General features: G+C 39.9%; 1 protein-coding gene across 16 annotated transcripts in view; it reads right to left on the bottom strand.

Annotated features, from left to right (window-relative positions):
- Positions 1 to 20632, bottom strand: part of Sanbr (SANT and BTB domain regulator of CSR) — a 54553-nt gene extending 33921 nt beyond the window's left edge. The window contains exons 1-10 of one of the 16 annotated variants that reach the window (XM_052734656.1): positions 20513 to 20545; positions 20041 to 20198; positions 18664 to 18712; positions 18324 to 18575; positions 15964 to 16122; positions 12385 to 12571; positions 10349 to 10442; positions 7935 to 8173; positions 4688 to 4746; positions 3242 to 3402 (exon numbers count right to left, since the gene is read on the bottom strand). In XM_052734656.1, the coding sequence (XP_052590616.1) occupies positions 3242 to 3402; positions 4688 to 4746; positions 7935 to 8173; positions 10349 to 10442; positions 12385 to 12571; positions 15964 to 16113 (890 nt within the window). In that variant the 5' untranslated portion in view covers positions 16114 to 16122; positions 18324 to 18575; positions 18664 to 18712; positions 20041 to 20198; positions 20513 to 20545. Of the gene's footprint in view, positions 1 to 3241; positions 3403 to 4687; positions 4747 to 7934; positions 8174 to 10348; positions 10884 to 12384; positions 12572 to 15963; positions 16123 to 18323; positions 18576 to 18663; positions 18713 to 19251; positions 19418 to 20040; positions 20199 to 20512 lie in introns of those variants that run through there. The other 15 variants (XM_052734651.1, XM_052734653.1, XM_052734657.1 and 12 more) reach the window with 15 other exon arrangements.
- Between the last annotated feature and the right edge of the window lie 2060 nt (positions 20633 to 22692).

Raw genomic sequence — 22692 nt, 5'->3', positions numbered from 1 at the left:
AATTTGTTTTCTCGTCTATAACATATGGCTAATGGGGCCAGCAAGGTGCTGAGAAGATAAAAACAAAAGAAGAAAAGAACGGACTCCGAAAGTTTATTCTCTGACCTTCACTGGTCAAGTGCCAGGTGCTCCACCCACTCTAATGGTAAATCAAATAAAAAACCAAATAAAAAATAGCAAAGTATGGCTAATAATTACAAGCTCCTAAGGTTTATGAGGATTAAATTAGATGTTTTTAAATAATACAGTGTTAGGAAAGAAATGTTAAGTACTTCTTAAGCATAATATAACTAACTAGAAGTCTCCCAAGTGTGTCCTTCCTACCAGCATTTCCTGTGTATTATCAGTTGGTCTTAAAGGCCACGTACGGAGTTTGGATTCCATCCCCATTTTCAGGTATTTTGTTTTCAGGTAATTTTGTTATACGCCGTTCCCCTTAAGGGCTGAATTCTTGGATAATCCTCTTTGTTATCAATTTCTCTTTCTTTTAATGAATCATCCTGATTTTAAAGGATTATTCTGATCAGCACATCAAAAACCCTAGTACCACCTTAAAAATATCCTCTCTTGAGCCCACTTATCACGATGAATTTCTCTCTTCTTTCTTTTTCTGAGCAATCTTTCAGAGCAAACATCTGGAAAACTTTCTGAATCCAGTGGGTCCCATTTCTGTCTTCCTCTATACAAGAGCAGTGGCCCACACATTTTTGTCAATCACTTTCCCCTTTCCAAACTTCCTTTGATTTTACCTTCCTTTCTACTCCGCTGGCCTTTTTAGGTGCCCTGACTGCTACTTCTTTGTCAAAACTTTAGGTAATAGGTAGCCTTTGTTAATACTCTCTTGCTAACAGCAAATAAATCAAAATAGCATTTATAATAGCAATGAGAAAGTAAATACCTCTGAATAAATAAGTAGAAAGTTATACTGTGTTTGCAAATCATAATATATGGCATTATTAAGATGCTAAAATCATGGCTAGAGAGATGGTGCATATTGCTCTCATGGAGCACCCCAGTTAGACCTCAGTATCGTCACTGGGTGGCTCATAAACGCATAACTCCAGGGAGTCTGATGCCATCTTTTGATCTCTGCAGGCATTGGCACTCAACACACACACACACACACACACACCCTGCATGCACATACTTTTTAAAAATCTTTTAAAAAAAGATCCTACAATCATTCCAAATGGATCTCCAGGTTCAATATTAACTCCCAATTCCAAGTGGTTTGCATGTGTGTAAAAAAAGAGAAAAATCTGTAGGGCAATGCAAGGAACCCACAATGGCTAGGTGGCAGCCACACTACAATTATTCTAACACTGCCTTAATTTAGACTGGGCACTACTTGAGTTGGAGAAGTGGCTCAGCAGTTTAGAATGCATACTGTTCTTACAAAGGACCTGAGTTTGATTCCTAGCACACATCCTGGGCAGCTTACAATAGTCCGTGTCTCCAGCTCCTGAGGATCCAATGCCCTGATTTCCACAGGCATCTGCACTCATGTGTACCCCCACTATGCAGAGGAAGCCACACATTTAAAAACAATAAAAAATAAATTTTTTTTAGAGTCAGTGCTATTGACTGAAGAATGGGTAAGTTACCATGTTATGAATGAGATGAACACAGAAACAGATCTCATTCAGTTAACCTGACTGGGGTGTGATGACCCTGCAGTTTGGTGGGGAAAGGATGGCCTTCCATTTTTTCCTTTACTGATTGTTCTGTTGTTTGTTTGTTGTTTTTTTTTTTTTGTCTTTGCTACAGGGTCTCACTATGAAGTCCAGGCTGGCCTGGATTTTACAATGTAGCTCAGGCAAGTCTAAAACTCAGGACAATCCTGCTGCTTCAGTCCCTGAGTGCTGGGATTAAAGGCATGTATCACTTCTGGCTCAAGAAAGCTCTTTTAAATACGATGCTACATCAACTACAAGTATTTAAAAAATGAACCTCGATTCCTACTTCATACTATACAAAACAATCAATTCAGAGCAAAGAATAGAAAGAACAGAGATGTTAACATTACCGTAGGGAGGCAAAGACTTCCTGAACGTGACAACAAACGCACTACCTGGCCTTTTGCTTGGAATCCCACCCAGGCTCGCTGTTCTATCTATTCTTAACTCTCATGAACTCTGACCTCTGACCCATGCTCTAGAGGAGCGTACCCAACTAGTCACCTGCCATCCACCCAGATACCCGAGAAGTACACGAGTTCTATAAGACCTAAGCTGCCTCTTGGTTTACCTCACCCTACGCTCTTCCCAATCTTTCCCGTCTGCAGTAATGGCATTTCTATCCATTTAAATGCTCAAGCTGAGAACTTAGTAGTCATCCTGGGTCCTCTCTTTTCCCACATTATCCCCTTCACAAATCTGTCAAATCTTTTAAATTAAATACACTACACTTATAGGCAGTTCCACCACAGCTATCCTAATCCAAACCTGTTCGTTTCCCACCAAGCTACCACCCTAGCCTCTTAACACGTCTCCTCGCTTCTTAGACTCTTCACACAGGAGATTTCTCCACACAGCAACCCAATCTCTTAAAAACAGATCTTAAAAACTCTGCCTCTGTCCAAACCTAGAACAAGGTCTATTCTCCCTGCTCTGACCTCAGCAGCCCCTGCAAGATACTACTGGTCTCATATCACCACTTGGCCCCTTAAAATGAAGCCTAAATCTTAACATAGTTCATTACCACCATATGCTCATATGTTCATTACACAAAATGATTCCTAGGAGCTAGCAAGATGCTTCAGCAGATAAGGGTGTCTGCCACCAACCCTGAGTATGATCCCCAGAATCCATATTGTGGAAGGAGAAAACTGCTTCTGGGAAGTGGTCCTCTGACTTTCACATGTGCTGTGGCACCCACATGCACATACACACACAAAATAAAATTAAATGTAGCCGGGCGGTGGTGGCGCACGCCTTTAATCCCAGCACTCGGGAGGCAGAGCCAGGCGGATCTCTGTGAGTTCGAGGCCAGCCTGGGCTACCAAGTGAGTTCCAGGAGAGGCTCAAAGCTACACAGAGAAACCCTGTCTCGAGAAAAAAAAAAAAAATTTAAATGTAGTAAAAATTTTAAATCATTAAAATTTATCATAAGCTATTGGATTTTTATTTAAAGTAAAATGGGGATATAGTTTATAAAGATTTTAAAATAGAACGTCAATAAAATTAAATAGAAATACACTTAACAGAACTTAGTAGGTTTAAACTCAAGTTTAAAGAGTTACCTCCTAAACTTATCTTTTTTGTCTTTTAGGTCATCAATTTCGTTGTGTGTGAACAGATCAGCTATGCGTGTAAGGAGGTTTGCATTGATACAGTTCATGTTGCACGGAGCAGCTACTATGGCATTCATATTTCTGTGGCAATATTGAATACACTGTTCAACCTGAAAAACACAGAATAGAAAATTAATGTTGAAAATAGTAACTCAAATGATATTGTCAGAGTAATTTCAAACATAAAATTCATGAAAAGTCCCAAATATGTATATCACCAGTAACTGGTTTTGCCAATTGTGTTGATCTACACTGTTAAACAGGCAAAATTTATAAACACACATAGCTAAATTATTTCCAATCCCTTTTATTTAAAATAATGTATCTTAAATGGCTGTAGCAGGTATAAATCTTAATCCATACACTACAGTGCATATTCAAATGACTGCTCATGGTTAAACTTTGTTATTAAGTTACCTTCACTCCTCTAGGGAAGAGAAACAAAACTTCAGTCATTTAAGGGTTTTCTCAGTACTGTTTTATTTGCTCTTTCTAACCTGACCTGGATTTACTTAGTATAAGAGGAAAGAGAGGGTAGTCTCATAATTTCCCAAAAACTGTTCTGATGTATAAAAGTAAAAAGTACTCTTTTAGGGCTTAAGTTTCAAAACTCAAAGCTTAAGGACTCTGATTTTTTTCCCTGTAGTCCTTGTGTGAAGCCAAGAAACCAACTGGCTGAGGGTACACAGACTACAGTACTGAGGAAATTCCACACAAACCAACGAGTCCATCTGCACACAGCACAGCAATGCTCTTCTCTACACAGTTTTATCAGGAGCGAACCCAAACAGTTATTTAAATAACAGCTACCATGGAAACATACAGAACCATCTGAATTACAAAGGTTTTTCACTTTCGGTTTTGTGAGATCAAGCCTGACTCTGCATCCCAGGATGGTCCCAAATATTTATTAAATAAATAAAAAATAAATATATTTAATATTATAGCTTGAAATAGACGTGTATATACATTGTTTTACATTTGATCAGCTGTTCTTAAGCAAAAGATATGAACTATGATTATGTAAATACAAAACTACACTGTTTAGTAGCTGGATATTTGATTTCTGTTCATTGAACTATAAATGAGAGACACATAGAATAAAACAGGCCTAAAGAAATTATCTAAATAGTAAAACAATATATTCTAATTAATTTTCTTTTTGTCAGTAATGGAACAAAAATCTTTTGGAATTAAGTTTATCCTATTTAGTCTCAAATTCTACAGTGGTTGCTCCAATTACAGACATAATATACAAATGATAGTCTTAGCCCCTTCTCAACAGAACAAAGTATTGTTACAATTATACTCTTGAACTATTTTGCTTTCTATACTTCAAAAGGGGGAAAGCATTATGTCAATAAAGAGGCTTAGATTTTTAAAATGAATACTTACTAATGAATCCATCTTCAAGAACTCTGAAGAAATAAGAATTGAAATGACATTTCCTGGCTCTAATAAAAAGAAAAAAATGAAATTTCCTTTTGATTTTTAACTCAATTTTCTCTTTTCATCTTAAAAGAGGATGTTACTTTAATAAAAAATTGATATACCCTTACTCATATCACTTAGCTTGGATAAACAAGAAAGAAAATTTAATGTTAAATCATAGGGTATAGAGAAACACGGTAAACTGTCTTTGAGTTAGATTCTTGTTAAGTACAAAGACTAGCTAAAGATAATGACCTGCAAAAGTCAGTGAGAAAAGTTAAACAATGATTAATGAGGGCATTAATTAGGGAAGTTATTTCAGAAGGGCATTTAGTGCTGACAAATATATTTAAAAGATTCTGAAATGTAATAAAAGTTAACTGATATGTTAAAGTTACACACTACTGCCACACTAAGTGGGTCTCCAAGCACAGAGATCGGGAAAAGAGGTGCTGCCTCACACTACAACTTTAGTAAATCTGTCTGTCATCTCTATAAACCATATTTGAGAAGAATAAACCCTGCCATTTCCCACCATTCTGGTAATAATCATTCTAAAGTCTTGTAGTAGAAATCCTTCTTGGACTAAGCAATGGGTAAGTAACTCCAGTCTTTCCAAATAACAGTTCTAATTCAAGGTTCTCTAGCTGGTGGAAAAGTTTCTTGAGAAATTGTACCTGAGGATACACCATCCAATTAAGAATCAGTGGCTTAATTATGAGGTTTAATTAAGCATTCTCATCCTTCTCTTGGTTAGGATAAGGGCTGCTTCTAAAAAAGCTGATATTTATAGCAGTGCGTAAACCAAAGATAAACAGAATAAGCAGTTTCCCTCTATGTCTTTCACTCTTACTAAACGCATGTGACTATGCTACAGTAAACAAACCCCGTTATCTATATATTTTTAAACTCTCAATGTTCTCACAATAGGCTACTACTGACCACAAAAGAGGGGTGCGTGTGTGTGTGTGTGTGTGTGTGTGTGTGTGCATATACATACACATATATGAATATATGTGTACACATATATTCATAATTAGATAATCTGAAATCTAGTCTCTGTCTCGAATTTTTAAAAAGACATTTAAATTTTTTTAAAGTTTTATTTTCTGTCTATGGTGTTCTGCCTGCATGCATGTCTGCACCATGTGCATGCAGTGCCTGAGGAGGACAGAAAAGGGCACAGGATCTCCTCAGGCTGGAGTTACAGACAGTGGTGAGCTGCTATGCAAGTGCTAGGAGTCCAACCTAGTCCTCTGGAAGAGCAGACGACATTCTTAATCACTGAGCCATCTCTCCAGCCCTAGCTGAAAATTTTGATTCAACAACCTTAGAAATGGAATTTTTATTTAAAACATTTTTATTTAGAAATCTTTCCCATTTGTTTGGTCACTATAACATAAATTTTAAACTTCAGAAATCTTTTTAATACTGTAAGCATAGTAACGGGAGTTCTTTGTTTGCTCGCAGTGCTAAGGATTGAATTTAAGTCCTCATGAATACTGGGTGAGCCAACTGCCACTGAGCCATACTCCCAACCTCTATTATGTGTTTGAAAATATTCTGATATTGCTAGTCTAGTACACAGATTTTTATTATTTCTTATATAAATCTATGCCAATTGAAAGATTACCTATTAGTTATCACTTTTTCAAATAATATTTTAACATTAAAATAATGGGTTTCACTATGACATTTTCATACATACATGTTTCTTAACAGTTATCTTATTATCATTAAGAACACTGGTTCTAAAATTTCCAGTGTCAGGACTCCTTTACAATCTTAAAAATTGAGAATCCTAAACAGATTTTGTTTATGTGGGTCATATGTCAGTATTTACCATATTAGAAATAACGTAAGCAGAGAAACTTTTATAAGCCAGCTTTAAAATACAATAATCCTATCACATGTAAACATATTTTTGTGAAAAATATCCTCAAATGAAAAAAATTAATGAGTGGCACTGATTGACATTTTCTGTAAATCTCTTCAACGTCTAACTTAACTGACTGTAGAATGCTCATATCTGTTTCTTTCTTCTTTCTGAGACAGGATCTCACTCTGGAGCCCAGGCTGGTCTTCAACTCATAGCAAAACTCTTGCCTCAGCGTCCCAAAGTGCTGGAATTACAAGCATGAGCCACCATGCCTGGCTTCACATCAGCGTCTGCGTTTGTGGGTAGGCTGCTTTTGTTAAGCTAAAACTTGACAAATATATTTTCTTGAAGGTTGAGTGGAACAGAATCTGAAATCATATCAATAAACTTCTACTTTGTTCAATGACTCATCTTACAGTGTGAGTGCATCATTAACCCATTACAGAATTTTTTTTAGACATTGCACAATGCTCATTTGGAAAAATCTTGCTCACTGAGTTATGCATGTTCTAAATATTCAGACACTCTATTGTGAAGAGGTATTTTAAAAGTCAGATTTGTTAGTAAGACCAATAGAATTTCAAAAGAAAAGTTTTTGTGTATGGAGAAGCTGAGTCACATTGGAGCAGGGAAATTTTCCAAAACTCTAATTCTCACTTAGAACTTGGTTTTAATCACACATACTATCAGCTATTTTCCTTTATGTGATTAGCTCATTTACAAAAAGAAAAATGTGTCAAGCACCTGTGTGAATAATCCTAACTTCTGTAAGTTGTTTTGTCAAGTAAACATGTTCTTCTACTTTGCAGTCAGCCCAGGTAGGTCCTAACTCGGCCGTCCAAATGCCTTCCCTCCAGACAGTACACTGGTGTGCACCCCAAGTGCTGAGGACTATCATCAGAATCCAGAAAAGGATGTATACCTGAGGGTTACTGTTTCATCAAGAACAAGTGAACCTACTTTTTTTTCTTTCAACTATGAGTGCATGGTACTGGAGAAAACAATGGTACAGTTTGCTATGTCTGCTATGATTTGGGGTATAATATAAGCTCAACAATCTTGCACACCATTGCCTTTTCACATTCTGAACAAACCTTGACATGTAGAAAAAGTGAGTAACATCTCAGTATTGTCATTTAAACTTGGTTCACCTTGCAGGCCTTTTAAAGAGTCTCCAGAACTCTTTCTAGGACAGATAAAGTATCAGTTTCTGTAATATGAGCATAGATACTAATATTCAGATAAACTTCTACATCTCAGTTTGGACCTGAAACAACTACCAGGTGACACACAAATTTCACCACAAAATAAGCAACAGATTTTTTTTTTTACCTAAAGTGGGAATCTCACAATCTTTATTCTCCTTAATGTTCCTTTTAACATATTTTATCAACCAGTTGAAAATGTGAACATCACAATGAACTGAAATGTCCACTTCTTCCCAGCGCTGGGCATCCATAGATAAGTATTCAGCAAAGTACTTCATTTCTGATATCAAAAGATCTCGTGGGCAAATAAAATCTTCTTTCAAGTTTTTTGCTTCATCACACACGTGGATCACCATGTTTGGCCTTCATAAAAAGCATTACACATAAATGAGATTATCAGAGTGAGAAGAGGAGGCAGAATACTGACATTTAGTAGCAGTAAGAGAACAAGACGGTTCTGAAGATCTGGATCACAAAATCTGTTTTATAGGGTTTGGTGTTCAGAATTTCTTGTTTCTTGTTTATCTGATTGTACCTCAGATTATGATTAATTTTAGTAAGCTATTCACTTAATAAAGAAATAAAATATTGTTATTAAAGAACTAATACTCTTACATGGCTTCAATTTTATTGTTCAAGTTTCAATTCCCAAACAATTAAATAATAGTCTTTGATTCTTGTGTAATGACTAACATCTGTACACTTTCGAAAAAGGAAAAATAACTAAAATGATTCCTTGAACAATCAAATTAAAAACCAGTATCACTTACTTGAGCATCAACAATGTTTGGGTCCAGACATTCGTGAAATATGTATTGAGTACGGTGACAAGAATTCTTAAGACTATGTGCTTATTTACATAAAATAATTTAGTAAATTTAGATAATACATCTGAAAGTTTGCTTCAAAAACTACATACTCCTTGAATTTACCTTCTTTGAAAGTGATATATTTTGCTAGGTATGGCAGCTCATGTGTATACTCCTAGGGCATGAGAATCTGAAGCAGTAGGGATTACCATCAGTTGGAGGCCAGTCTGTACTATATAGTAAATACCAGGCCATCCTGGGCCATAGACTGAGAACCTGTCTCAAAAATGCAAAAGTCAAATAAAAAAGAAAAAGTAGGGGTAGGGCTATAGCTCAGTTGGTAAAGTGGATGGAGCTGAATTCCTAGAATCCATTTTAAAAAGCACAGCGTGCCGGGGAGACCAAGGCAGGCAGATCCTTAGGACTAGGCCACATCCAGCCTAGCCTATCTGGAAAGTTCTAGGACAGAGAGAATCTTCTGGCTTCCACACACGCACCTTCACATACACAAACAGAATCCCTAAAAACAAACAAACAAACAAAAAACCAAAACCCCAAAACAGTATGATGCACTGTCTTCATGCCATTACAAAAAGGGAATAAATAGGAAGAATAGTGTACTAAAAATGTGAACTACTTTGTGCTTAGTTCAATTTTACAAATTCCAAATACTAAGTAAGTGTTTCATATATAGGTGGGGTATAAGAAGAAGTATTATAATCAGTGTTCTATCAAAATCAAACGGGGCCAATAAGATGGCTCAGTGGAAAGGGTATTTGTTGCCAAGCCTGATGACCTCAGTTTAATTCTTGGGACCCACATGGCAGTAGGAGAGAACTGACTCCTACCAACTGTGTTTTGGTTTCCAAATTCATTTAGGTGGCACACGCTTGCCTGTGGAGAGGGAAGGCTCAAGTTCTGGGCTCTCTGGGAAATCTGGTTGGACTCTGACTCAAAATAAGCTTTAGAAGTGCTGTAGATACTAGCTCAGTGGCTGAGTGTGTTCCTGGCATGTGCAATATCCTAGGCTCAATCCTCCACGCAAGGAGAAGGGAGAGGGGAGAAAAGGAAGGTAGCATGTAGATGAATTCTGTGGTATGTGAACTTTATACTAATAAAACTGTTACTATAAATCTACCAAAATTAGAGGTGCTGGAAAAAATTTTATAGATGACAAAAATGTTTTACATTTTCATTAGGTAACAGTTACATGGTATACTATTTGTCAAAACAAAGTAAACATTTACTATGCATGCATTTATTGGATAGGAAATACACAGAACAAAACAAAATATCAAAACTTGAAGCATACTGAAATACATTCTGATTTTTAAATATTTGTAAAGCAACTATATCAAACAGTTCTAAAATACATATCTAATCTCATTAATAAAGAACTAATTACTTAGAGGTTTTCTTTGGGTATTGAAATTTTACTTTCCAAATTATGTTAATAGATGTTATTTCTAATTTTAAAAAATATGCAAATTAATTTTTAAGAATGAAAAACCTCTATAACTTATACATAACACAAGCAAGTAATATTTTTAGGGATTATGTTATTTTTTTGTTGTTCAACACAGATGAATCTGATTCCAATGCTTCAGGAACCGTGTAATACAAAATTCCTAAAGTGTGGTAACTGACACACATAGCCACCAGTCCATACTTTCACGGTTAAGGATAATACTTATATTAAATCTTATCTAGTAAACAACCAGCCTCCTACCCTTCAGATTCTTCAGTCTTTTCGCCAGCGTTACGAGTGGTACAATTCTCACTTTCTGAAGAACAATTCCTTGTGGAAGCTATACTATGTCTTCCTTAAATACAGAAACAGACACATACAAAAAAGGGGTGGGTGGGTTAGCATTTCTAGCTGAGAATGGGTTTTTACTTATGGAATGGTAACAAGGTAAACACATGGTTTCCAAGGCCAGTTAAAGATGGTATTTGTCAGGGGGCATGTCTCCTCTCAATATTAATATTTTAAAGGCAGTACAAAGTGAATCACAAACTGCTAATGTGACAGTGAACATTCTCAAAAGATGTGGTATTCCAAACTAAGCCAAGTGTTCAAAAGCACAGCACAGCCTCTTCTTCCCGAAGTACATTTCTATTTCAATATTCTGACTGCGGCTGAAATGAAAGCAACTCATTCTGAGGACTTCTAAACCAGTGACTTCCAAATGTAACTCCAGAAAACACCTCTTCAACCTTGTCACTGTGCCACTTGAATCTCTGTTAACTTCAGTAAAGAATGGCTGTAAAAAAAGATTATGTAAGAGATGAGCAAGATCCTCCCCCCGACCCTCTCTCTCTCTTTTTAAAGTAGCCTGGCATGGTAGCATGTCTATAATCTCAGCAGTTGGGAGGCAGTGGTAGGTGGGTCTCAGTGGGTTCTAGACTAGTCTGGTTTAAACAGTAAGTTCTGGACAGCTGGGCTACACAGATTATGTTTCAAAAACAAACCAATAAAATAAATGAATAGGGCCGGGCGGTGGTGGCACACGCCTTTAATCCCAGCACTCGGGAGGCAGAGCCAGGCGGATCTCTGTGAGTTCGAGGCCAGCCTGGGCTACCAAGTGAGTTCCAGGAAAAGGCGCAAAGCTACACAGAGAAACCCTGTCTCAAAAAACCAAAAAAAAAAAAAAAAAAAAAAAAAAATGAATAAATAAATACTTTAAAAAGTGTCCAAGCATGGTGGTACACGCTTTTATCCTAGCACTTGGGAAGATCAGGTGTTCAAGGTCATCCTCAACTACATAACGAGTTTGAGCCAGCCTGGGCTACATGAAAAAATAAAAGTAAAAAACAGGTCAGAGTACAGCTGGACTTAAAACTCAGCTTTAATTTAGTTCTGAGAGAAGAAAAATTTATTATTCTTTAAGTGGAATATCTACAAATAAACTATGAGTACAGGAGAGAAAATGAAATATAAATGTGCTATAAAATGTCCATGTTAAATTCATTTAAAATAAGTAAATGAAGACTAGGAATACAGTTCAGCTGGTCAAAGGCTTATCTAGCATGATTGAGGTTAATCCCCAATACTGCATAAGCTGGGTGTGGTGATGACACACCTCATCTCTGAGGACAGTGATACACCTCATCTCTGAGGACAGTGACACACCTTATCTCTGAGGACAGTGATATACCTCATCTCTGAGGACAGTGATACACCTCATCTCTGAGGACAGTGATACAGTCCATCTCTGAGGACAGTGATACAGTCCATCTCTGAGGACAGTGATACAGTCCATCTCTGAGGACAGTGATACAGTCCATCTCTGAGGACAGTGATACACCTCATCTCTGAGGACAGTGATACACCTCATCTCTGAGTACAGTGATACAGTCCATCTCTCAATACTTGGGAAATGGGAGGCAGGAACTCAAAAGTTCAAGGTCTTTCTCAGGTACATAATGAGTTCAAGGCCAGCCTGGGTTACATGACACCCTTTTTCAAAAAACAAAATTACAGCAAATAAACAATATGTAAAAAACTAGGTTGACAAACTAGAGGAAATAATTTTGATACAATTAACGTTTTTTAGAAAAATTACTTAACCTACATATTTACAGTTAAGGTTCTTGAAAAATGACAAAGACAATGAGAATTTTTAACATTCATAAAGAAAAATACTAACAGATTTTTACACGAGTATTTAAGTTAGCCTTTAAACAAAGAAAGAAAGGTTGACTAGAATGTACAATTGTAGAATTTCCATTAGGACAGTACTACATTTTATTTTACAACCTTACCTGCTTTGGAAACTGTATCTTGATCAACTGGAGTCTCTTGAAAATCTGCTTGTGTTTCCAGAAGCGAAGATTTAATGTAAGTGGCTAAAGACTCAACAGGACCCTCCCCAGCCACCATTAAGGGGTTATACTGGTTGTCAACAGGTGAGCTTCCGCTGCTCTTCAGCTCATCAAACCGTTTTGCACACTGCGATGACATAAAATGGTAAAAATGGAGGCTAAATTAAAAAAATCACTTGATATGAAAATGCCAGAATGGTACTTCCTGTGCTAACCAAAAAAGTTTAAAAAGCACATAATGGTTTTATACAAGCTTACTATCTTGATACATGATATTATCATTGAGTAATATTATAAGAGTAACCACTAAGTAATCATGAATGATAATCTTCAGCCAATAAATTTTAATGAAATATTGTTGAATGATCTAACTTACAGGAGAGAAGATGTATTTATTCATAGTTCTGAATAATCAACTTCAATCATTAAGGTTATGTAACTATGTATAAGGCAAAGTAAAAAAGATTAACAGGAAAAAAGATATTTTCTTGTCTTCGATTTAAAGATGCTTTATTTTAAAATTATCTTAGATTTATTTCCTTTATTTAATGTATATAATGTTTTCCCTGCATGTATATATGTATATCATGTGAGTGCCTTTTGCACTGCCCCGCCCCCCAAACCAGGAGAGAGTGTTGGATCCCCCAGCAGTGAAGTTATAGGTGGTTATGAGCCTCCGTATGAGTGCTATAACAGAACCTGAGTCCTTTGCAAGAGCAGCAAGTGCTCTTAACCATAAGCCATCTCTCCGGTCCCCAAAGATACTTTTCTACAGTGTGTGTTTATTAATTTGTTGGGGGAACATCAGCAGAATTGTATATTTCAATATGTAAAATTCTTCAACTTAATTTTTTTCTCCTTTAAAAGTCAGAGTAGAATTTGTTTTTTTAAAATGTGTTAACTCAGAGCTGGAGAGATAGCTCAGTGATTAAGAGCATTGGCTCTTTCTTTTCTTTTCTTTTTTTTTTTTTTAAAGATTTATCTATTTATTATGCATACAGTGTTCTGTCTGCATGTATTCCTGCAGGCCAGAAGAGGGCACCAGATCTCATTTGGTTGTGAGCCACCATGTGGTTGCCGGGTTCCGAACTCTAGACCCCTGCTCTTAACCTCGGAGCCATCTCCCCAGCCCCTTGGTTCTTTCAAAGATCCCAGATTCAATTCCCATGGCCCACACAGCAGCTCACAATCATCTCTTAATTCCAGTCCCAGGGCCTCCAAGGGCACCAGGCAAATGGTGCACACACACACATACAGACAAAACATCTACAGACCTAAAATATTGTAGTAAATAAAATAAAAACTGCTTAACTCAAAAGAATCATGTTTGTATGTTCTTAAAGAGTAAAGATTATTTTTATTACCCATATTTCCCTTTGATATGCATCTGTTATCAGTTGACAATATTAGCAAGTAAAATACTTGGCTTTTATTTTTGTATTAACTGTGTTTCCACCAGCAATAATATCTAATTCTCTCATTATCTAAGTATTAACCAGGCCTGCTATTGCTTAGCTCTGGAGACCAAATGAGACTGGGCATGCTCAGAGTGGTATGACCACAGACTTCACCTTAACCTAGGATTAGGAATTGAACCCAAAGTCGGCGCCACTAAGCAATATTCCTAGCCCTAACAACATCTAGTTCCAACTTCCAATGGGAAGAGAAGCAACTCCAGGAGGACCTCATTTGCCACGCTATACTTTATTTTTCTTTCCCCATCTCTTCTATAGCCTGTCACAGGCTGTTGTTGTGCTAAGGATTGATCCAGGGCCTCAGACATCCTAGGGAAACACTCTACCTATGAAGAAGATGCCAAAGCTGCCAAGGAGGCCACAGAAGGAAGCAAAATTGATGGAAATAAAATGATCTCAGACTAGGTCAAGCCTAATGGTAAAGGTGGTCTCACAATCACAGTGGAGGCCACGGAGAAGGGGGGGATGAGGTGGGGGGTGGGGGCTACAAAGAAAGAAGGGAAGTTCTAATCTTTTGTTGTAGTGAAACATTTTAAGACACATACCCTGCTGGGTTTCACTTAATATCCATACATACTTTTAAAGGAGATAAATGATAGCCATGACCTTTTTTGTGAAGTTTAGAGCTTATATTTGAATTCTTTCTGCTTCATCTCATCTACAAAACCATTTTTTATACAAATAGTTTTTATTGTTTGTTTGTTTCAGGATTGAAAAGATGGAATGTTTTACCATGATTTTTACTTCAGTGGCAGTAGGACAAATGAGAACTCCTAAACTCAAGGAAGAAAGCTCAGCACAGGAGTCAGTCAGTCACAATGAGACCATGAGGGGAATTACTAGAGACTGTAATCCCTGTGCTCCGGGGCTGAGGCAGGAGGATCTTTATGAGTTCCAGGACAGCATGGGCTACCTAGTGAGTTTTACATATGGTGGCACACTCTTACAATCCCAACATCTTGGAGATTAAGGCAGAGATAGTCTAGTCTGGGTTATACTGAAAAATTTCATATGAAAAACAAAAACAAAACCGTTGGGTGGTGGTGGTGGTGGTGGTGGTGGCGGCGGCGGCGGCGGCGGCGGCGGCGGCGGCGGCGGCGGCGGCGGCGGCGGCGGCGGCGGCGGCGGCGGCGGCGGCGCGCCTTTAATCCCAGCACTCGGGAGGCAGAAAAAGGCAGATCTCTAGGTCTAAGGCTAGCCTGGTCTACATGGTGAGTTCCAAGACTGCCAGGGCTACACAGAGAAACCCTGTCTCAAAAAACAAACAACAACAACAAAAATAAAATGCACCAAAAGACTCAAGTTTGTGATTCTCAAATAGTGTTTATGAATGAATTACAAGACTATGTTTTCCCTATAAGAATTCTTAAATTTAAGTTTGACTCTGAGCATAAAATTAATACAATCAACTAGGTTATCTGGATGACTAAGTTATCAGTATTTTAGAGCTCATTTAATTTTCTCCTTAAAATTTAATTCATACCAAGAGGTACTTTAAATGTTCCTCACGGCTGGCAGTGGTGGTGCACTCGGGAGGCAGAGGCAGGTGGACCAGCCTTTTTCTTACATCACCTGCCTTCTCTCAGCACGAATGCCTTTCCTCTCTACTGAGTTCCTTCTCTATTCTGTCTTTTTTTTTCCCTTAGTGATGGGCATTGTTAAAATACTATTATTTACTTATTTACTTATGTAGACAGGGTTTCTCTGTGTAGCCCTGGCTGTCCTGGAACTTGCTCTGTAGACCAGCTGGCCTTGAATTCAGAGATTCACCTGCCTCTGCCTCCAGAGGGCTAAGATTAGACTCAATTTCCGGAGGAACTGATGCCCTCTTCTGGTCTCCTTGGGCACTATGCAAATATGATGCACAGACATACATGAAGACAAAACACTCATATACACAAAATTAAAAAAAATAAATTAAAAAAAACTGTAAAAATTTTTTCACTTAGCTGTTTCTTTAAATCCCACATTTTGGGGGGTTCCGTTTGTAGTGTTGCTGTTGTCTTTTTGTTTTTTAGGAGGTATCTGGGGGATTGTTACTTACCTCTTTGGGTGTTAATCCAGGCACAAGCCTTGCCACAGTTTCCCAGTTGATGGTCTGAGGGATTCCAATTAATGGATAAAGGATCATATCCAATACCATTTGGTTATTATTATTCAGGAAATTATTGTTTTCTGGATACCCACGACTCATCTTTTAGAGCTAAAAATAGGGAAAACACAGTTTTACTTACATCTGAAATTCAGATGTTTCCAGAACATTGGAGACTATAGTTACAGTCCATTCCTAAAAATTGCCTGTCACTATATAAAAAAAAATAAAACTGACCTAAAACAAACACAGAATATCCATCCAAAATCTCTTCAAACATAAAAGCTTTAGGATTTTATGACTTGAAAGATGAGCACATAAAAGGATGGACAGATGGATTAAATATGCAATAAAAAGGCAGAATCAATAAGCAGGCATTCGGGTGTTTACAACAAAATTCTTTCTGCTTTTGCTATATGTTAAAACATTTTTCCAAATAAAATGCCCATTGAGTGTAATTTCTTTTCCTAAAAACTCACTAAGCATGCCTGTTTATACACTGACTATTCAATCAAACTGTAAAGAAAGTGAAACATGTAGCTTGCTAAAAAGATTATAATTTCATTCTATTCCTAAATAACTTCCCTCTTGTTTTCCCCTGAGTAAACGTTCATGGTACAAATAATGATGGCTGCACATACTGAACTTGTATAGACACAATAAAATGAAACTTAGCCTGGCAACTTAGCAGAGCAGTTAATGTGCTTATAGTTATTATAACTGTATCATTAACTATTAAGTAGTGTTATTTTTTGAAACAACTTCTCTTTGGAAAGTTCTTTTCAGCCCTTCTATTCTGAAGCAATGTGAAACTGACCTCATCGATCTGGCAGTGGATCCTGGCAGAAAAACTGATTATCAGGAAAGCAGCATAGTAAAATTATTTTGGCCAAGAGCCAAAATGGAGTCACACCATGGAGAGACAGCGGAGCCTGTCACAGCTATGAAAGAGGAGCTCTTCCGAATTTTACAACGAAGGAGACAGGTTCGAAGGAGCTAAGTAATTTATACAATGCCCTAGAGCTAATAAGATGGTTCTTTCCACTCTATATAAAAGTATGGTAGGAGAGGTACTGAGTTAGAGATGCTGGCTTAGGATGGGGAAGGACAGATTCAAACAGATCATAAAGTCAGTTATGTTTCAATGAAACAACTGTAAAAGCTCCTGAGATGGGCTGAGGATAGTACAAAAAGAAAGAAAAGAAACAGAAATTACCATCCAAAGTTAAAATGTTTTAGGAAGCTCTTACGTCAGCCGATTTAAGACATACTATCTTATCCAAGCATTTACAAACGCTCCATCATGTGTCAGGCGGTGCGGCTCCGGTTGGAACACGAAATTTTAGGAAGAAACAATGGTGAAGGTTCATGGCTAGTCGTGCTTATTGTTTGAAAGTCATTAGTTTCTAGGTTGGCAATACCACTAGAAAACACAAGCTGCTCTGCAGAAAAACATGGCACAATGTAGAGCAAAGATCCCCGACAGACCGAGAGCAGTGTGCCCAGAGCCTGAAGGTCCGGTTTGCGTTCTGGCATCATCACATGCCAGTCAAGGTAAGCCACCTCAACTTGTGGAACTGCAGCACTAAAATTAAATGAAGAGCCTTACGACTGGCAGTGCAGAGAGAACAAGGGGGATCACTTTGTGAAGGTACTCTGGAGATAGTAAAAGCACCTCACAAATGAGACATGATCTATAAAGAGAGTATACACTTCCTGGGACTGTGAGAGTGGAAAGGTAGGAGCAAGTCAGCAGCAAGAACTAGGCAGTAGTTTACATAAAACACTGCCATGGAGGCCGGGCGGTGGTGGCGCACGCCTTTAATCCCAGCACTCGGGAGGCAGAGCCAGGCGGATCTCTGTGAGTTCGAGGCCAGCCTGGTCTACAGCGCGAGATCCAGGAAAGGCGCAAAGCTACACAGAGAAACCCTGTCTCGAAAAACCAAAAAAAAAAAAAAAAAAACACTGCCATGGGACGTCAAATGTTAGCCAAGATAAGAGGCCTATGTGTTTGCACAGACATTAAAAAGCAACAGGGGTTTGAGAGATGGCTCAGCAGTTAAGAGTACTTGCTGTTATTGAGCAAGACCTGGGTTTGGTTCCCAGCACCCAAGTGGTTTCTTACAACTGTCCATAACTCCAGTTGCAGGGGCTGCAACGCCCTCTTCTGGCTTTCATGGGCACTAGGCATGTATATGATACACATCAACACACACAAGCAAACACACATAAAATAAAAATGAATAAGTCTAAAACACGAACGAAACACAAAAAACACTAATCACTCTAAAGTCATAGCTTCAGAGATGTACCTTATTGAAGGCTCTGTACAGTGTAGCAGTTACGAGTATAGATTCTGAGGTGGAACCCTCCAACTGTGTCTCCTGGTTCTACCAATAAGAGAGTACCTAGTTCACATCATCTGTGTCTCGATTTCCTCATCTACAACACAAAGGTGAAGTCGTAGGTGGCGTCTGCATTTCCAGGACACTTTAGACGGGAACTGTCACTGGTACAGTGTGAGCACTGGACGATTGTAACAGTAGTATTAGCATGTCTGAGATCTTTGGATTAAACAGATTCACAAAGATTAACAAACCACAAAACAGAGCATGCTGCTAGTAAAGGAATAAGTGTGCCGTGGATACTTACCCCGTTTCACCACGTCTAGCAGTGCAACCTGGGGCTTCAACTGTTTCAGCTGTACGGAAAATAACAACAACCTGTAAGATCACTGTGAGAATCAAATAACACCATTAAAACACCCAGCACAGTCTGGATGCAAAATGTGCACCACAATTTAGCACACTCATTATTTATCCTTATTCTACTTTGGCCACTATTGACATAAAATTTTTTCAAGAACTAGTTGACTCACTTAGAAATAATTGCCCAGGACAGAATTTCATTTTTGTCTTGCTTTGTAGCCCAGGCTAGCTTCTACCTCTTGATCCTCCTGCCTCAGCCCCCAGAGCACAGGGATACGGGTGTGTACTTACACACCCAGCTCTTAGGCTGGCCTTTATCGTTCATTCCTCAGAAGGAGGACCAGCAAAGCACAGTGCTAAAACATCTGCTGAGTTAACGATGTCACAAAACTTCAGGACACTTCATGTCTCTTTTGGAACCCACTCCAAGTAGAAGGCCCACAACCTATGAGACTGTGTAAGTGTCCACAGTGTACAAAAATCAATGTGGCAATCTTAATTTGTAGTGAACAAAACACTGTTCTCTACTTACATGGACAATATATGGATCCCTTTCCTTAGCACATGATTTGGTTTATAATTTGCTGGGACCTCAGTAGACATTTAGGATCTAGGAACATAGATGAGTTCTTGCCTAATGTGTGAGGCCCTGGGTTTGATGCCCAGCACTTGAAAAAAAAAAAAAAAAGCAAGAAAACAGTCTAAAGTTTAATAATTCAGGTGTGATCTTTCCTGTTGACACAACTGAATCTTTCCAAGCAAGGGAAACACTATTCTGTATTCTAGCTAAATTAATCTATTAGAAAGTTTCCTATAGGGTCTGAATGTAAGTATGAAAGGTAAAGCATTGACGAGCAATCTTTAGTAAAGCATATAGTCTCTCAGAACAGCTAGCACATGCATCTCATTCTGGAAAAAGGTATAACATATGAAAAATTATGACCAAAAGAAAATATTTAAAGCTTAAAATTATCCTCTCATGCATGATAAAATACCATATGCTAAAAGTGTTTAAGGTATAACGAATTTTTTTTTACCCCAAATTAAAAATTCTATTGTTTAACACATTACACTTTTAAAGAACATAACTTATTTCCTTATTTTGGCTTATTCACTTGCACAAACATGGCAATCTAAGTCGCTTTCTTTGTCCATGACAAGAATCTGCTTTTCATGTTTCAACGAAAACGGGGCTCCTGATTTTTCCCCTAGGCAGAGGCAGGCGTGGAAGGAAGGGGGCACTGGCAGGTGGAAGGCCTCTGGCACGACACAGGGGCGCTGTTAACACAGGCTCATCCCAAACTAGAACAGACTTCCTGACCCTGGTCCAGAGAACCGAGGCGGTTGGCTGCTTCGGGAGGACGCAGCATCGCTTCCCACCCGGGGAAGCAGCCCTTCTGACCCCGGGTCCGAGGCTCCCTGCGCGGCGCGTCCTCCGGGCCCGGATTCCGCGGCGTGGGCGCCGAGACGGGGCGCGGGCTGGAGAGGGGCAGACAAAGGCGTCGGACAGGACGTCAGGCGGGACGACGAGGGCCGGAGTCCGGCGGCCGAAGCTGGGCTCCGTCGCCGGGCGCGCGCGGGACCGGCTGCTGGGCGGCGGCGGGACGGGGCCGAGGGCTGCGCCCGGGCGGCCGCGGGCTTCCGGGGGCCCGCACGGCCCGCACGGCCGCCGGGACGGGGCAGCGGTGCTCCCGGCCCTCGCCCCGCCCCCAGCTCCCGCCTGGGCGCCCCAGCCTCGCAGCGTCCCTCTCACCTCCCCAGGGCCGCGGCGGCCCTCGCCGCGCCCGGCTCACCTGCAGCGGCCGGCACCGCCCGCGCTCGCGCCCGCAACAGCGCCCCAGGCCGGCTGAGGCGGCCGCACCCGCCTGCGCCCGCTAGCTGTCCGCCCCGCACGGGGGCGGGGGGCCGAGGGGGCGGAGCTCCAGCTGCCCGGCCAATCGCAGGCTAGCGACGCAGCGGGAGAGCCAATGAGCGATGAGCTCCTGCGGGCGGGAGGGTGCGGTCCAGAGCGCAGCCCACCTCTTCGCCTAGCCGGCTCCTAACCCTGCCCCCTCGGCTTTTCCTCCCAGGCCTGCCGCATTGCAGCGTCCCCACCCTCTCAGCGTCCTGTCTCTTAGCAACTAGAGCCTCAGCGCTTGCGCTTAGATGACCATCGCAGAGTGCACAAGAGGGAAATGTGGGAGATAAAGGGAGCTCGAATTAAAGAATGGAGTAACTATTGGAAAAGTTATATGATCTGATAGGGCGTTGACTGGCAGTTAGAAACACACTGTGAACTGGAAAACCGGTGACTTCTCAGATATGTTGTGGAGAATGGCATCAGTGTTAAGTTGGAAGACTGTCAATCTTAGACCACTGAAGGAAGCGGATTAAAGGCCAGAATGTGACTTTATGTTGACTATCACTCCTTGGTTTTGGCAAGATTCAAAACGGTGTCCACAATAAACCCGTTTGTAAGCGGAGATTTAAGAGACCGGAACTTTCCTGTTGGAGACCCCATGTGATACCAGTTCCGTTGCTTCACACAGTGATACACATGCGATGTCACTTTGGACAGTGTTTTCTTCAGCACTTTGATATTTTCATTCTTTGGGGGGCAGGACAGTCTCAACTCCCTATATAGCTGATGACTTCAAACTCCAGCTTTTTCTTTTTCTCTTTCAGGTACATCCTGATCCTCCTGCCTCCACCTTGCAAGTGCTGGACTACAGACATTCAGCACCATACGCAGCTCACTTTCATCTTTTCTAGAGCATATTTTCACAAAAAAGGTCCTTGAGAGTGCTTTATTTAGTCTTTTCAATTTAAACCTCAACTAGCTAAGGTTTAGGACCCGGGGATGTAGATCAGTTGGTAGAGTGCTCGCCTAACACACAGGAAGCACCATGTTTGCTCCCCAACATAAAAACCAAAGGAAGGAGCCTAGAACCACAAGGGGTCAGAACATCTATGGATGCTGTGCAACTCAAAATCATGGAGTACTTTTTGCCGTTTTTTGTAAGTGGCTTGCTAAGTTTTTGAGCATCAGCTTTGTAGATAGATGACAAAGTTGTGTTGCGATGTCAAAAGGGCAGGATGTAAATCAGTACAGCCATCAGGGAAAGCTATGTGTGTGAAAACCAACCCCGAAAAGAGGAGAGAACTACCATGTAATCCCAGAAACCCTGTTACTGAGTATGCATCTCAAGGAAAATCAAACAATACATTAAAGAGGCGTCTCCACCCTCACGTTCGCTCCTGCATTCCTGTATGATTTACAGTAGGGAAAGGACTGGCTGAAGTGTTCAGCTATGGATGAATAGGTTAAGAAAATGTGGTACGTGTACATAACGGAAGGGAATCATTAGGTGCTGAAGAGCTGACTCAGCATCTGCAGCCCTTACAGAAGACCTGAGCTGTTCCCAGCCAGCATCCACATGGTGGCAGGGGGATTTGACACCTTCTTCTGGCATTCCTGGGCAAACATGGTACACTTACATGCATGCAAACAAAACATTCATACACATAAAATAAAAATAAATATTAAAAAAGCCATGCATAAGCCAGGCATGCACACCTTTATCCCAGGTAGAGGCAGGTGGAGCTCTGTGAGTTCAAGGCAAGCCTGGTCTACAGAGTGAGTTCTAGAACAGCCAGGACTGTTTCACAGAGAAACCCTTTCTCAAAAAAAAAAACAGGGAAAAAAGCCATGCATAATGGTGCACGCCTTTAACCCTAGCACTCAGGAGGCAGAGGCAGGGTGGATCTCTGAGTTTGAGGCTTCCAAAGATAATAGTAAGACCCTATGTGGTGATATTTTGTTTGTGATCTAACAAATAAAGCTTGCCTGAAGATCAGAGAGTGGAGCTAGCCATTAGTCAACCATAAAGGTCTGGAGGTCTGTACAGACAGACAGGAAGTGATATGGCTGGGCAGAGAGAAAAAGTGATAAGGAAGGAGGGGCAGAGACAAGAGCTCAACCCCTTTCGGTCTG

The sequence above is a fragment of the Peromyscus californicus genome, unplaced genomic scaffold, assembly GCF_007827085.1.
Source record: "Peromyscus californicus insignis strain IS unplaced genomic scaffold, ASM782708v3 Scaffold_13__1_contigs__length_99412109, whole genome shotgun sequence".
Lineage (NCBI taxonomy): Eukaryota > Metazoa > Chordata > Mammalia > Rodentia > Cricetidae > Peromyscus > Peromyscus californicus.
This window is presented reverse-complemented; position numbering and strand designations above follow the sequence as displayed.